This window comes from Danio aesculapii, chromosome 7 (genome assembly GCF_903798145.1).
Source record: "Danio aesculapii chromosome 7, fDanAes4.1, whole genome shotgun sequence".
NCBI lineage: Eukaryota > Metazoa > Chordata > Actinopteri > Cypriniformes > Danionidae > Danio > Danio aesculapii.
In genome coordinates, this window is record NC_079441.1 from 16,515,136 (window position 1) to 16,529,048 (window position 13,913).

General features: G+C 35.0%; 1 protein-coding gene across 1 annotated transcript; it reads right to left on the reverse strand.

Annotated features, from left to right (window-relative positions):
- Nucleotides 1–1,378: 1,378 nt before the first annotated feature.
- znf16l (zinc finger protein 16 like) lies at nucleotides 1,379–13,144 on the reverse strand. The gene is made up of 3 exons (XM_056461133.1): nucleotides 12,291–13,144; nucleotides 11,087–11,269; nucleotides 1,379–4,963 (listed from the first exon to the last, which is right to left on the reverse strand). The coding sequence occupies exons 1-3, from the start codon at nucleotides 12,988–12,990 to the stop codon at nucleotides 4,278–4,280; spliced, it is 1,569 nt and encodes a 522-aa protein (XP_056317108.1). The 5' UTR covers nucleotides 12,991–13,144; the 3' UTR covers nucleotides 1,379–4,277.
- Nucleotides 13,145–13,913: the final 769 nt, after the last annotated feature.

Below are 13,913 nucleotides of genomic sequence, written 5' to 3' on the forward strand. Positions count from 1 at the left end.
GCAACTAATGAAAATGTACTGGTGCAGGTTTTCAGTGTTTTAAGTACAGAAACACTCAAATGAAATGTTCTCTCTTTTTCATGCTAAAGGTGAAATGTTCTTTTTGAAGACTGATAAAAGTTGTGCCATATGAATATTTACAAAGTTATAAATATGAATCAAGAACGAGATGTCGCATTATGGTGTCTGTATTACTATATACACAGAACGCATATTATATTGTGCTTCTAACGATCATCAATTTAAAGGGATAGTTCAACGCAAAAAATTTACATTTCATCATTTGCTCACACTCTGCGGTTGTAAACTTTCACAAATTTCTTGTTGAAGATATTCTGATGAATGTTGGAAACCAGCAAACTTTGACATCCATAGTAGGAACAAAATAAAATACCATTGAAGACAATGGCTGCTTTTCTTTCCAGCATATATAAATACACACATTACATTATATTATATATTACAAAACAGTACAAATTTGTTGGAGCAACAAAAAAAAGCAGAAATTACACACAAGGTACAAAAGCCATCACTGGTGTGGTACTTTTTCAAAAGGTACACTTTTATACCAATCAGGTCCACATTTGTCCCTTAAAGGTACACATTTATACCGAAAAAATTACAAATGTGTACCTCGTAGGACCTTAAAGGTACAAAAGTACACACTAAAGGTACAAAAATGTTCCTTTAAGGCACAAAAGTGTTTTTGTGATAGTTTTTGTACCTTAATTTTTGAGTGTGGAATTTCGGCTTTGTTACTCCAATTTAAACAGGTTAGAAACAAATAGAGAATGAGTAAATTATGAAATTCTTTATTTTGGGTGAACTGTGCATTTAAAAGGTACACATACACTACCAGTCAAAAGTTTGGGATCAGTATGATTTTTAAATGTTTTAAAATAAGCTTCTCCTGCTCACCAAGGCTGCAAAAACCCAGTACAAATTGTAAAATTGTGAAATGTTATTTCACTACACTGTTCAAAAGTAGTTTATAATTTAATTTAATCATTTATTCCAAAGATTTTAAAAATGAATTTTCAGCTTCATTACTTCAGTCTTCAGTCACATGATCCTTCAGAAATCATTCTAATATTAATTATTATTTTTATTATTATTATTAATGGTAATAGTAATAAAAGTAATAACGACTGGAGTAATAACTTCATTTGAAACTACGTACAATAAAAAAACAATTATTTAAAATTGTAATAAATATTTAACAATTGACCAGTTTTTTACATTTAATGCTGCCTTGATGAGCAGAATAATTTTCTTAAAAAACATGAAAAAATTATAAAACTGGCCCCAAACCTTTGACCAGTAGTGTGAGTCCTTAAAAGACACAAACATCTGACACAAAACAGAAAGAAAAGCATGATATGAATAGTTTTTCTGCTTTTAGAAAATCATATTTATTTACCAGCATCAGATGTGATTACAACTAAGCATTCTTCATTCTGAGGATTTTAAAACAACTTTTTTCAATGAAAAACAAAATCAATATTTTGTAAACATGCTAAGCAGCTTTTTTGTAAATTTTTTGTAAAGATTTTGAATTTGTATTTAACAATGTATGTCAATGATTATGTATAAGAGTGGAATAATTTCCCTTTTTCGCCAAAATTTAAGAGAATTAGATAGCCAAAAAGTTTTTTAAAGTGTTAATAAGGACACATAAGGATTCTGTTTCAACTAACTTTTGTGAAAAAGTCAAAATATGGGTAAAATAATCGTACATCTTTCAGCGTAACAAATCAATTTATTTAAAAAAATGAAAGAACATACTTCCAACATGCGCTTATATAAATGAATAAGTGATTATACAAAAACTGTACTCATGTTTTAGATGAATAAAAATGTCTTGTTGACAAACAGATCAAATTAAGTGCTCCAAATGTTAGTGGCACAATATAATGATTTAACCGGCATTGTAACTGCTTGGTTGACCTATCATGCATAGGAAATCCTTAAAACATACAAATAATGAGCTTAAAATGGTGTCAGGAATAAAATATAACCAAGTAAATCAGTCCCAGTATTTTTTTTCTGAGACTGCAAGTTAAAAGGTTAAATGGACAATTTATTTCACCCATACTGTATGATTAACCCAAGTATGTACAAAGGCATTTTCTTCTATTTCATACTCTAAAACTCACTTTGTGAAGTCTACTTTTGTGGCATCTGCGCAAGAATGTGTTGCGTCTCAGTGTTTTCAGTCTCACACACAGCCCTGCAATCTCCTGGAGAAATGACAAGTAGAGCAGGCAGTGTGTTATTAAGGCGTCGTGATTACTGATGGAGACTTGTCACCCTCTAATAAAGAAAAACACTTCTTTCAGTCTCTCCTGCCATACATGTTCTCTCAAAATGTCACATCATCTCATACAAACAGAGACATTTACAGACGTTTTCAACCTTATACAAAAGCTCCACTGCAATGTATAAGGCAGGTTAAAAGCACAAACGCGTCACAATTCATACACAAGTATTATTTTAATGTGCTTTGATAGCATGTCATAATGTCAACAACTGCTTACAAATACATAAACAACTAGAGCTATATCTTGAAGAGAATTTATTAGTTACAGTTCAGGTTGCCTTGAACAAAGTTATTACTGAGAAATTACCATGTTTATGTGCTATTTAATGCATATTATCCTGGCTAACTTGAGCACAATGGGCTAAAAAATCTGATGTATTGTTTATATTATCATTAATTTCAGATTTTTAGTCTTGTTGTTTCGTCCAGGTGTATATCCCCTCAAATTGTTTCTTTCATGTGTATGTCCCACCCAAAAATAAAAGTTTTTAACATACAGGTGTATCTATATAAACTAAAACATTAAAAAAGGAAGAAATGAACAATGTGACCACATTATGGCAACAAAATTAATAACTGGAGTTCAACCGTTCCAATGAAACTGATGCAGTAACAGAAATCCTCCACTCGATGGCAGCATTTTTGCGCTCAAAATGGCACCTCTACAGATCCACTCGTGACTGAAGGTTTGTGACATATTTTTCATATATTACGTTAAAATAATGTATTTTATACTGCTTGGCTTATAAATATCGTGTTTTTACGTTGCTGAACCAATTCCCAATTGCTAAAATGTGGTAGATAATTAGCTAACTTGCTAAGTGATGCTAATAACATTTAGCAATTATTAGCAAGTAACAAAGATACAAAACTTACTGTTTTGTCTTAATTTTCACAGACTTCATTATTGGATACTAATAACTTGATTGGACACATACCAATGTATTCTTTAAAGTACACTACTGTTCAAAAGTAAGGTAAGTTTTAAGTTTTTTTTACATTAATGTTACTTAAGACTTGAAAATTAACTGGTTTATTTTTTTGTGTGTAGTATCCATTGATTAATGTTTGCATAATTACAGTTTTACCTCAAAAACCATAGTTAAATTATGGTAAGTGAAGCAAAACCATAGTTAATTACCAAACTCATTAAGCAAGCTGATCAAAAGATGCAATAAAGATATTTTTTACAAAACATTTATTAAAATATACCACCGCTTCCACAAAACTAAAAAAAGAATCAGCACAACTGTTTTCAACACTGACATAGTAAGAAATGTTTCTCGAGCACCACATCAGCATATTATTATGATTCCTGAAGGATCAAGTGACACTGAAGGCTGGAGTAATGATGCTGAACCACATTGAGCTTTGCACTACAGGAATAATTTACATTTTATAATACATTAAAATGGGTTACAGTTTTTACTGTATTTTCAGTCAAACAAAAGCGTAAAAGACTTCCTTCAAAACCTTTTGAGCAGTAGTGTAAATATGTAGATGAATACGGCAATAATAAGTCAAAACAATGTGTCTACGTATTATTGTATTACAATCATGGTACTTTTTGTTTGGGGTGAAAGCGCTAATGCTCGAATCAACAGATTTATTATAATTAAAACATTATTTATCAAATAAGGGAAAAAAAATCACTAGTTAAATAAATTTTCATAAGGCATATTTTGCTTGGTTAATATGCCTTTGGCGAGCTGCTATATAGTTCAGATATTCTGAAACATCTAAAAAAAGAATTAAAACACATCAAATTATGTTTAGTGTCAACTTAAATCACTGCGCATGGACACTCAAACATTTCTAAGGTTAACGTTGGAAGATATTATTGCAAATGTTTAAAAAAAACAAAAACATTTAACAAGCAGCAAGTTTCCATTTACTAACTTGAATACGAAATTGATCCTGAACCAGAAAATGAACCGTTTTTAAGCGAACATGGCTATTACCCAGTTTGCACCTTGTCTTCTTGTGCCCACGGCGGACTGTGTTCACTGGGCATCTGTGTGGCTGGCATACAGCGGTGACTCTTATAGGTGCCCAGATGTCTGAAGCTCCGCCCACACTGGTAGCAGGTGTAGGGCGTAGCACCGCTGTGAATGCGCATGTGCGTGTATAAATTGCCTAGCTCTTTAAACCTGCGGCCGCACTGAGGACAAGCGTACGGACTCTCTCCTGTATGCACGCGCTGGTGCCGTTTAAGTCCGGACAGCACTGGGAATCCCTTTCCACATTGTGGGCAAGGAAAAGGACTTTGGGCTCCGCTGTGACTCAGGCGGTGGCTCTTAAGTCGCGCGGTGTGCCGAAAACGCTCTCCACACTCAGGACAAACAAAGGGCTTCTCACCAGTGTGGATGCGCTGGTGCTGCCGCAGGTTGCCTAAATAGTTGAAGTGACGGCCACAGTCACCGCACTCATATCCCCCCTCCACTTTCTTCTCACGTGCACCCCTGCTAGCAGGTCCCGCCTCACCCGAGTCACCCTCCGCCTGAGAGGAAGAGCCAGCTGACGTGGACTGCAGCAAGCTCTCGCCGTGGTGCATAAGCTTGATGTGCTCCTCCAGGAAAGAGGAGTCTGGGCAGAGAGTGCCACAGAACGGGCAGATGAAGGTGTGGGAGGAGAATGGCTGACCTAGAGAATATACAGAGGTCTGTTAGGATTTTTGTATCATATTAAGAGGGTTTAAGGAAATAAAGTTCTGACATCTCATCAATGCTGTTTAGGATTTAATCACTTTTCTAGAACACTTAAGATAAATTAAAAAATATAAAATGATAATCATTGATCCTGAACCGTGCCTTTATCTATTTAATAATGATTCTTCAAGAACCCAGACTTTGAATCAAAAATGAACCTTTTTCTTAGGATTAACAGCTGCAAAGAAAACAATCATCAGTTCCTGGATCCCTCCTAATCTCCTGTCAATTCAGCAATGATTATACTATTTTATAGACATTGTTCGACTGGAACAATCCCCTGCCTTAATTAACACAGCAAAGATTTTGGTTCAAACTCTTCATTGGAACCAAATGCATGATAATTTGATCTCCATTATTAAAACTTAAGTGATTTAATGGAATGACGTAGAAGAAACCATTATATTCGCATATACGTGTGTCTGTTTGTGTGTACATATATATAATTTGTAAATTTTTATATTTTGTTTCATCTTGTTAACAACCATGGACCAAGTCAATGTTGAGGAATTCTGTTATCACCATTGTTGATAACCATGTTTACTATAAACACAATAAAGTTGAAGTCAAATATAAGCAGAAGTGGATTTAGCTGGTTTTGACTCCATAGAAAATCTACCTTGTTAAAAACCAAAGAATTGTCTAAAGTGAAATTTTTGGGGGGGGGGGAAGCAATTTTATTTACCAGCTAATAACCCTTTCATTATCTATAAAATGAAACTTTTGAACTTAATTATAGGAGCCTGATAGAAAATGCTTATTTACATGAAAAAAGTTCTGAACTCTATTTTTTTTCCCAATTTCTGTTTAACGGAGAGAAGATTTTCTAAACATAATAGTTTTAATAACCCATTTCTAATAACTGATTTATTGTATCTTTGTCATGATGACAGTAAATATTAAAAAAATTATTTGATTAGATATTTTTCAAGACACTTCTATACAGCTTAAACTGACATTCAAAGCCTTAACTAGGTAAATTACGTTAACTATTGAAAAAAATAGCTTAATGGGGCTAATCATTTTCACCAAAAAATGTGTTTTAGAAAATTAAAAACTGCTTTTATTCTAGCCGAAATAAAACCATTAAGACTTTCTCCAGAAGAAAAAATATATATATTATTAGACATACTGTGAAAATCATTTGGGAAATATTTAAAAAAAGAAAGAAAAAAAATAATCAAAGGAGGGCTAATAATTCTGACTTCAACTGTGTGTGTGTGTGTGTGTGTGTGTGTGTGTGTGTGTGTGTGTGTGTGTGTGTGTGTGTGTGTGTGTGTGTGTGTGTGTGTGTATATACATAAAAATTTGAGGCCGTTTTCTCTTCTGGCTACCATTGTCAGTCTCACACTGATTTTTTCTGAAAGTCTTGATAACACCATCGTGGAGTATACCCAGATTCTCATTATAGGGCACCTTTAAACTTCATAGTTTAAAGGGGGGGGGGGATAATGTTTCAACACTGATAATAAGGATTTTTTTGAGAAGGGAACCCGCTATTAAAATGACTGAACTGCTTTCTTTTGTTTTTAAAACTGTTTTATTTACAATCCTTTTATCATGGCAAAGGAGGCACTTATTGTGGCTTTGTCCAGATGTCCTGAGCAATATAATGTACCTTCAAGTGCTGATTACAATGCATGTCTTGCTGAATGGATCACATTAAAGCTGAACACTTCAATTAATATTTTATATATTATTTCAGTCAATATATGTCAGTTTTGTGGTTTTGCGTTTCATTTGTTGTGCTTCTTCATCTACAGTTCTATCAATGTCTAACTGATTATCTATTTAAGACAGCTTTTGTCCCTTAGATTAATTTATTCAGCGAATGTTTTATTTATGTCATTTGCACACATCCACAGTCATTGGTCTTTAAAAGAAAACATTTCTTAGTGTTATGGCTCGTTACCATAGTGATGTGTAGAACATGTTCTAAGAATAGAACCAAAATTCCAAAAGTGTACTTAAAGCCGTACATCACAGAGAATCTCTGGTGGGTTTGTTGTAGTGGCGTAGAACAGATCAGTGTGTCTTTGACTTTTCAGTGTTTGAATATGTGCATTTTTAGTGATTCAAGGCTTTTATGGTGATTAAATACCAAAGTTCTCTAGTGTTTTCAAGGCTGTCTCAGCAATTGAACATCTCCCCGTTTGAGAAATTCATGGTGCAAGACTGAAATCCTCATCCTGTTCCAGCTTGCAAACCCCATGTTTTTGAGTGGTTACACAAGCCCAAAACTCTACCGATTTATATCATGGTTGAACAGGATCCAGATCTTACACCCCCAACATTGGGTGTTGACCCCACAACATCGGCTGTCAAAATGGAGGAGGACGGAGTTAGAGAAGCGGTTAAGCTCCCTTTCCCCAAAGCCTGCAAGATCTCCCAGAAACAAGTGCAGCAGCTCAAAAAAAGGCATAGAAACGGCACTAATAGTGAGTCATATTTTCATATTTCATTTTCATCCAGTGTTTTCATGACATAATAGTATACTTATTATAAAAAAATAATGTTTGTACAGTGTAAATGTTTGTACAGTATCATAAACAGCTGGTTGAACTGCTGTTTTTGTGAGGAGCTCTGTTAACAAATTTCTGTAAAATTGCAAGCAGCGGATTGCAAGTAACTTACTGTAAATCAATTACAGCAAAAGTACTGTATTTACATTTACAGCACCATTTATCTTGCAGTATATTTATTTACAGAATTGTATGTAGATCTTTACTGTAAATCATAGAGTCATGTTAACAAAGCAACTTTAAAATACAGTAACATACTGCATAAACATCCTACAGTAAAATACAGTTCATATTAATGTTAATTACGGTGTAGTTTACAAAAATCGATAAAAGTAAGGCTATAGCAGGACGTACATGTGATAATAATAACTACTGGTGGCTTTATAGGGTCATATTTTTGATATTATTTTAGCAGCAGACTTATCACTGTGCTACACAGTTAATCAAGAGCAGAAACAGAATATGCTGAAATAGTGAATGCTAAATATTACAATCTATTATTAGGCGGTTATTGCATTCAAATGCATCTTAATGAATCAGTTTGTGTTTTGTATCTCATTTTCAGCTTTTCTGATAAAAATCCCTCTGTTTGTTATTTTGTCACGTGGACCTCGTTCTACACGGCGCTTTAAAAAAAAAAAATTCCTCAGAGCAGCATATATATATATATATATATATATATATATATATATATATATATATATATATATACACACACATATACATATATATATATATATATATATATATATATATATATATATATATATATATATATATATATATATATATATATATATATATATATATATATACATATACATATGCCTATACATATACATATATACAAGCAGCCCATACCTTTGAACAATAGCATATCCATTTTTACATGGTTTGAATAAACAACAAAGGTGGTAAAGGTGAGTCACCTCTTCTTGCCAGTCAGATTTCAGGCATCACTGTAGATGATTCATCTATACACTGTATTCCAAAAATAATTTTAGATAACATTAATCAACAGCCAAACTGACATTTACTGTCAGTCTCCAGTGGTCAGCCTCCAATTCCCAAAAAAACATCACATTATGCAAAAATAAATAGGTTGCAAACTTTTGAGCACACTGACTTCAGCAAATGAGATTGTTTAAATGCAATGCACACCTTTTGAGCAGTTGTAAAATATATATCATATATTAGGGCTGCTTGATTATGGGAAAAATCATAATCACGATTATTTTGGTCATAATAATAATCACGATTATTCAAAACGATCAAAATTATTCGCCCTCCTGTGAATTTTTTTATAATTATTTCCCAAATGATGTTTAACAAAGCAATTTTTCACAGTATTTCCTATAATACTTTTTCTTCTGGAGAAGAAATTTTATTTTGAAAGCTCAATATTATTAGCCCCCTCAAGCAATATATATCTTTGATTGTCTGCTGTTACACAATGACTTGCCTAATTACACTAATTAAGCCTTTAAATCGCTCTTTACGCTGAATACTAGTATTACTTGAAAATACTAGTGTACTTGATAAAATGTGGTGAAACATTATGTGCTGTCACCACAGCAAAGATAAAAGAAATCAGTTATTAGAAATGAGTTATTAAAACTATTATGTTTAAAAATGGGTTGAAAAAAAATCTTTCCATTAAACAGAAATTGGGGGAAAGGGTTGCTTATAATTCAGGAGGGCTAATAATTCTGACTTCAGCTGCATATATACAGTTATTTTCCTCCCTGTAAAGGAAAGGGAAATACATACAATAGAATAAAAATATGAAACAAACTGTGCTTTAAGCATCTTCACTGTAAGAAAAAAAAACTTTAATTATAGCTAGAAAAGTCCTTCAGTCAAGAGCAGAGAGGAATTTTCTCCGTTTGCTGTTTGATTAATGATAAAAATAGTCAGCAGCAGTAATATTGCGCGCTGTCACTTTAAGAGCAATGCGGTTCGGATACATGTCTTTTGATTCTCAACTTGTTTGTTTATTACACAAATGAGGGTTAACAGAAATAACCATTAAACACCACACTCTGACACAAATGTGCATGTATTTGACCATTAAAACGCTCGCATTAAGATGGCGTTACAGCTCGTTTCCACTGACTGGTATGGTACGGTTCGGGTCAGTATGAGTCACCTTTATCAGGCTTGCGTTTCCACTACCAAGGGTACCCTTTTGGTGGGCGTGGTGTATGACAGAAAGTTTTAGTCGACGTCATTCTCGCTCAAGGAAATGTCTACAATAAAGCTGTACAGGTCGATCACATATCATATGAAAAGCACTTCTCACAACACAGACGCTTCACACACATAAATACCTGTGTAGAAATGTTTATTACTAACTTTTCAATGAACATGAGTTGATTATAACTGCAGATCAATGACAGTGCGAAACAGCCTACTGTAACGTCTGTAATTATATTAAATAACTAAATAAATGAACATATATAAACACATACAGCCATTTACAGTCTCGAATATGTTACCAACTACAGAAGAACTACATATAGCAGACATTTCGTCTGTATTTAGGTTCAAAACAACACAAAATATAGCCTACAGTCAGTGAAAACCTCTTATCAGTGTCTGTAATCTTCAGCAGCACCTGACAGGATCGGGTTTCAAAAGCACGTCAATAATCAAGCACAGGTTATTATCAAGAGCTCAAGAAGTTTGTTATTTCAGATATAATGTTAGACGCGCAGCGAACGCAAGGAAGAAAGTGAAACCGCTCGCGCTTCAGACTGCCTTGTAAAAAACTACGAGGCACAGGGTAGATTCTGTTCTACTCAATGGCTTTGTGGCTGTTGGTACCCTTTCTCGTGTTTGGTACCCTTTCGAAAGGGTGCTGAAAAAGTGGTACGGTACGCCTTTTGACAGTGGAAACCGCCATAAAAGCGTACCAAAACGAACCGTACCACTCAGTGGAAATGGGCCATTAGATGTGTGTACTCTGCTCGTCTCTGAGTCTGAGCGCACACACACAACAGCATGCGATCTCTTTTGCGCTTTTAAAAACATGAATGATTCAAATGTACATCAGTGAATGATGCGCATCCCATGCTGCAAAAATTACAATACAGACCATGCTTTAAGTCATTTTCAGGTGAAACTGAGCTTTGCAGAGCAACAAATGTGTACCACTGGATAGGGGGCAGTATGTGATGCAATAATCGTTTATCTCGATTAATGTTTTTTTCATAATCGTTAGAAGTCAAAATCGAAACTGAATTTTCGATTAATTGCACAGCCCTATCATATGCTTATTTTGGTTATTTTCATATGCTTCCATTTGCTATCATATGCTTATTTTTGTGAATTAGTTGTGATTATTATATTATATGTGTTACCTTGAAAAATCTGAAACCAACTTGCTCAGACCTAACTCACGGCAGAAAAACAGAAATCTAGAAAACATACTGTATTAAAACTTGATCTCAGAAGTGCTCCACACACAACGATTCCTATCAGCATTCTAGATTTCACATGAGACTGCCACATTCCCTTTGTTTTAAATCACTGACCTGGCTCCATTCTATCCATACTGTCCTCTGCTGGGCTGCTCCTGTCTTCTCGCGGGGAGCCCTGAGTGTCCAGAGGAAAATGGTCAGACACTGACCTCAGACTTCCTCTGCCTTCTTCTGAGTCTTCATTTTCATCTTCCTCATCCATGGGAGGAACATCTTCACATTTTGTTTCAGAATCACCTAATGAAGTATAGGACAATAGAAATTAATTAATTTAGCTTAAATTATAACATTAAAAATAGCATTTATTGGCCGATAATGATATAGCCGCCAATATATCAAGCATCCCTATTTATTTGTATAATGAAACACACAATTACATTACACTATATGCTTACAGCAATGCATGTCATTTTATATGCAACAATATGCATGTTATATGCACTACACTCAACTATACCGATACAACAAATAATGCATGTTAAATACAAAATGTGCATCTACTGAGTACAAAATACTGCAACATATACACACTATATACAAACAATACAATATACACATAATACAGCTGTACACATCTACATTTATTATGCATGCGTACTGTAATCTATAGGCAAATATAAGTGACAATGCATGCATATTATATCTCACTAATACATACTGCATGCAGAATGGTCAACAATAAGGCATTTAATAAACTCTCTCTCTCTCTCTCTCTCGATATATATATATATATATATATATATATATATATATATATATATATATATATATATATATATATATATGATACAATTCAATGATAAGGCTTAGGACAATACATGCATACTACATGCAGCCATAAGCAGGTCATAGTGCATGCATAATAAATAGTACTACATGCATTTCATAATCAACTATACCTATACTACAATGCATGCATACTACATCCTAAATGTGCAAGTTGCAAAGAAAGGCCACATGCTACAATGCATTCATATTTTTATACTGCATGTAATATATGTTTGTATAGACCATTTCAATGTGGTCATGTCATTGGCTCATGAACATTTCTTGTAACAAGAGGCAATTCAATCAACTTAATGTCATAACATTATTTATCAATGTGTGGCTCTTTTTGGATTCTCTAAAGCTATAGAAGTTAAAAATGTAAAACAAGAAATACGTCAGGACCATTGTTTTTGTTTACATCCCTCAAAATGGTCTATAATATTATATTTACATGATGATTGTATACTTCTAGTGCGTGATAAAGCGGTACCTTTAAACTCGGCTGAGTTGAGTTCCACTCCTGTCATCCACTCGTAATCATACATGCGTTTACTGGCGGATGGCAGCATGCTGAAGATGTCCGTCTCAGCGTCGGTGTCCGCGGGTCCGCTGTCCGGCCACAGGCTCAGAGAGCCGTGCGGCTGCGCTTCGGTCCGGACGTCCCGTTCAGAGCCAAAGGCCTGATTGCTGTGGTCGCTCTCCACTTCGGCAGCCCCGCGCTGGTTCTTATCCTTCATCAGGTAGTCGCAGATCGCATTGATGTTCTCCTTCTTCACTACGGGCGTCCCGGTTTTGGCTTTCTTCGGCTCGGCACCGTATTTCTGGTGCTCGGATTTTCTGAAATCCAGGCTACTGAAGTTGGAGACCCTCCCGTCTTTCTCCGCCGACTCTAGCTTGGCCTTGAGCAGCTCGATCTCGTCGGATTTCTCGCGGAGCTCCATCTTCAGGACACGGATCCGCACACCGACCAGCTTGCGGATCTCGGACAGCGCAGACTCCAGCACCACAGTGATGTTCCTGCCCAGATGCTCCGTGATCTCGGTCACCGAACACACCAGCTGCTCGTCGGGCTCGAGCTCGGAGAAATCCTCCTCGTCCCGGCTGAACGGGCCGGCGTTGTCTACAAACGCGCCCTGGGACTCCGAGGACGCTCCTGTTTCCATGTAGCAGTGGTTCCTTTTTCGGCTCATGCTAAAGAGCGCGGACGCTGAGCGCAGATCTGCAATGTTTTGATCGCGATGGACACCGAGGATGAGCAGACAGACACCATAGAGCACCAGACCGACTTCCTGCAGCTTCGGAAGTGGACGATAGAGACAGCGCCCTCTATTGAGCCATCCTTTGTCTGCACTCCGATAGATAGATAGATAGATAGATAGATAGATAGATAGATAGATAGATAGATAGATAGATAGATAGATAGATAGATAGATAGATAGATAGATAGATAGATAGATAGATAGATAGATAGATAGATAGATAGATAGATAGATAGATAGATAGATAGATAGATAGATAGATAGATAGATAGATAGATAGATAGATAGAAAAAACTATAGTGTTTTTACTGTAATAACAACTAAGGTATACTACAGTTCACTATAGTTATGGTTCAACATTTATTAACAAAGTGCTGTAAATACTATAACGCATACAGTATAATACACTTTACTATAGTATGGCTGACTGACACCAAGTAAGTATTTGACTAATATAATATAACGCAAGTCCCCAGTTTTGTTTGCTCTGGTTTTGAAGCGGCTGTTTTGGCTAATCGCCTCTAGATGTCGCTCTTTAGACGCGTTTCAAACTGTAGACTTGCCCTTATGTTCAAGGACAGTTAGTCAAACACCAGTGTTGCTTTTCAGATTCTACTCAAAGTCTCTTTAAATGTATTCTATAGTCTTTGTTCTACTTAAAGCCGTCGACTATTTTGTAACAGACTTTAAAAAGTCATGGTCAAATGAAAAAAAAAAAGTGACAAAGACTAAGCACTTTAGAAATGGGTTAAGCCACAAAGTAATGAAAGTATAATAGTGTAATAATTATTATTATTTTCATTTTTTTTTAGAATATGTTCTGTTTTATTAATGGTTTTACAGATTATTTTGTT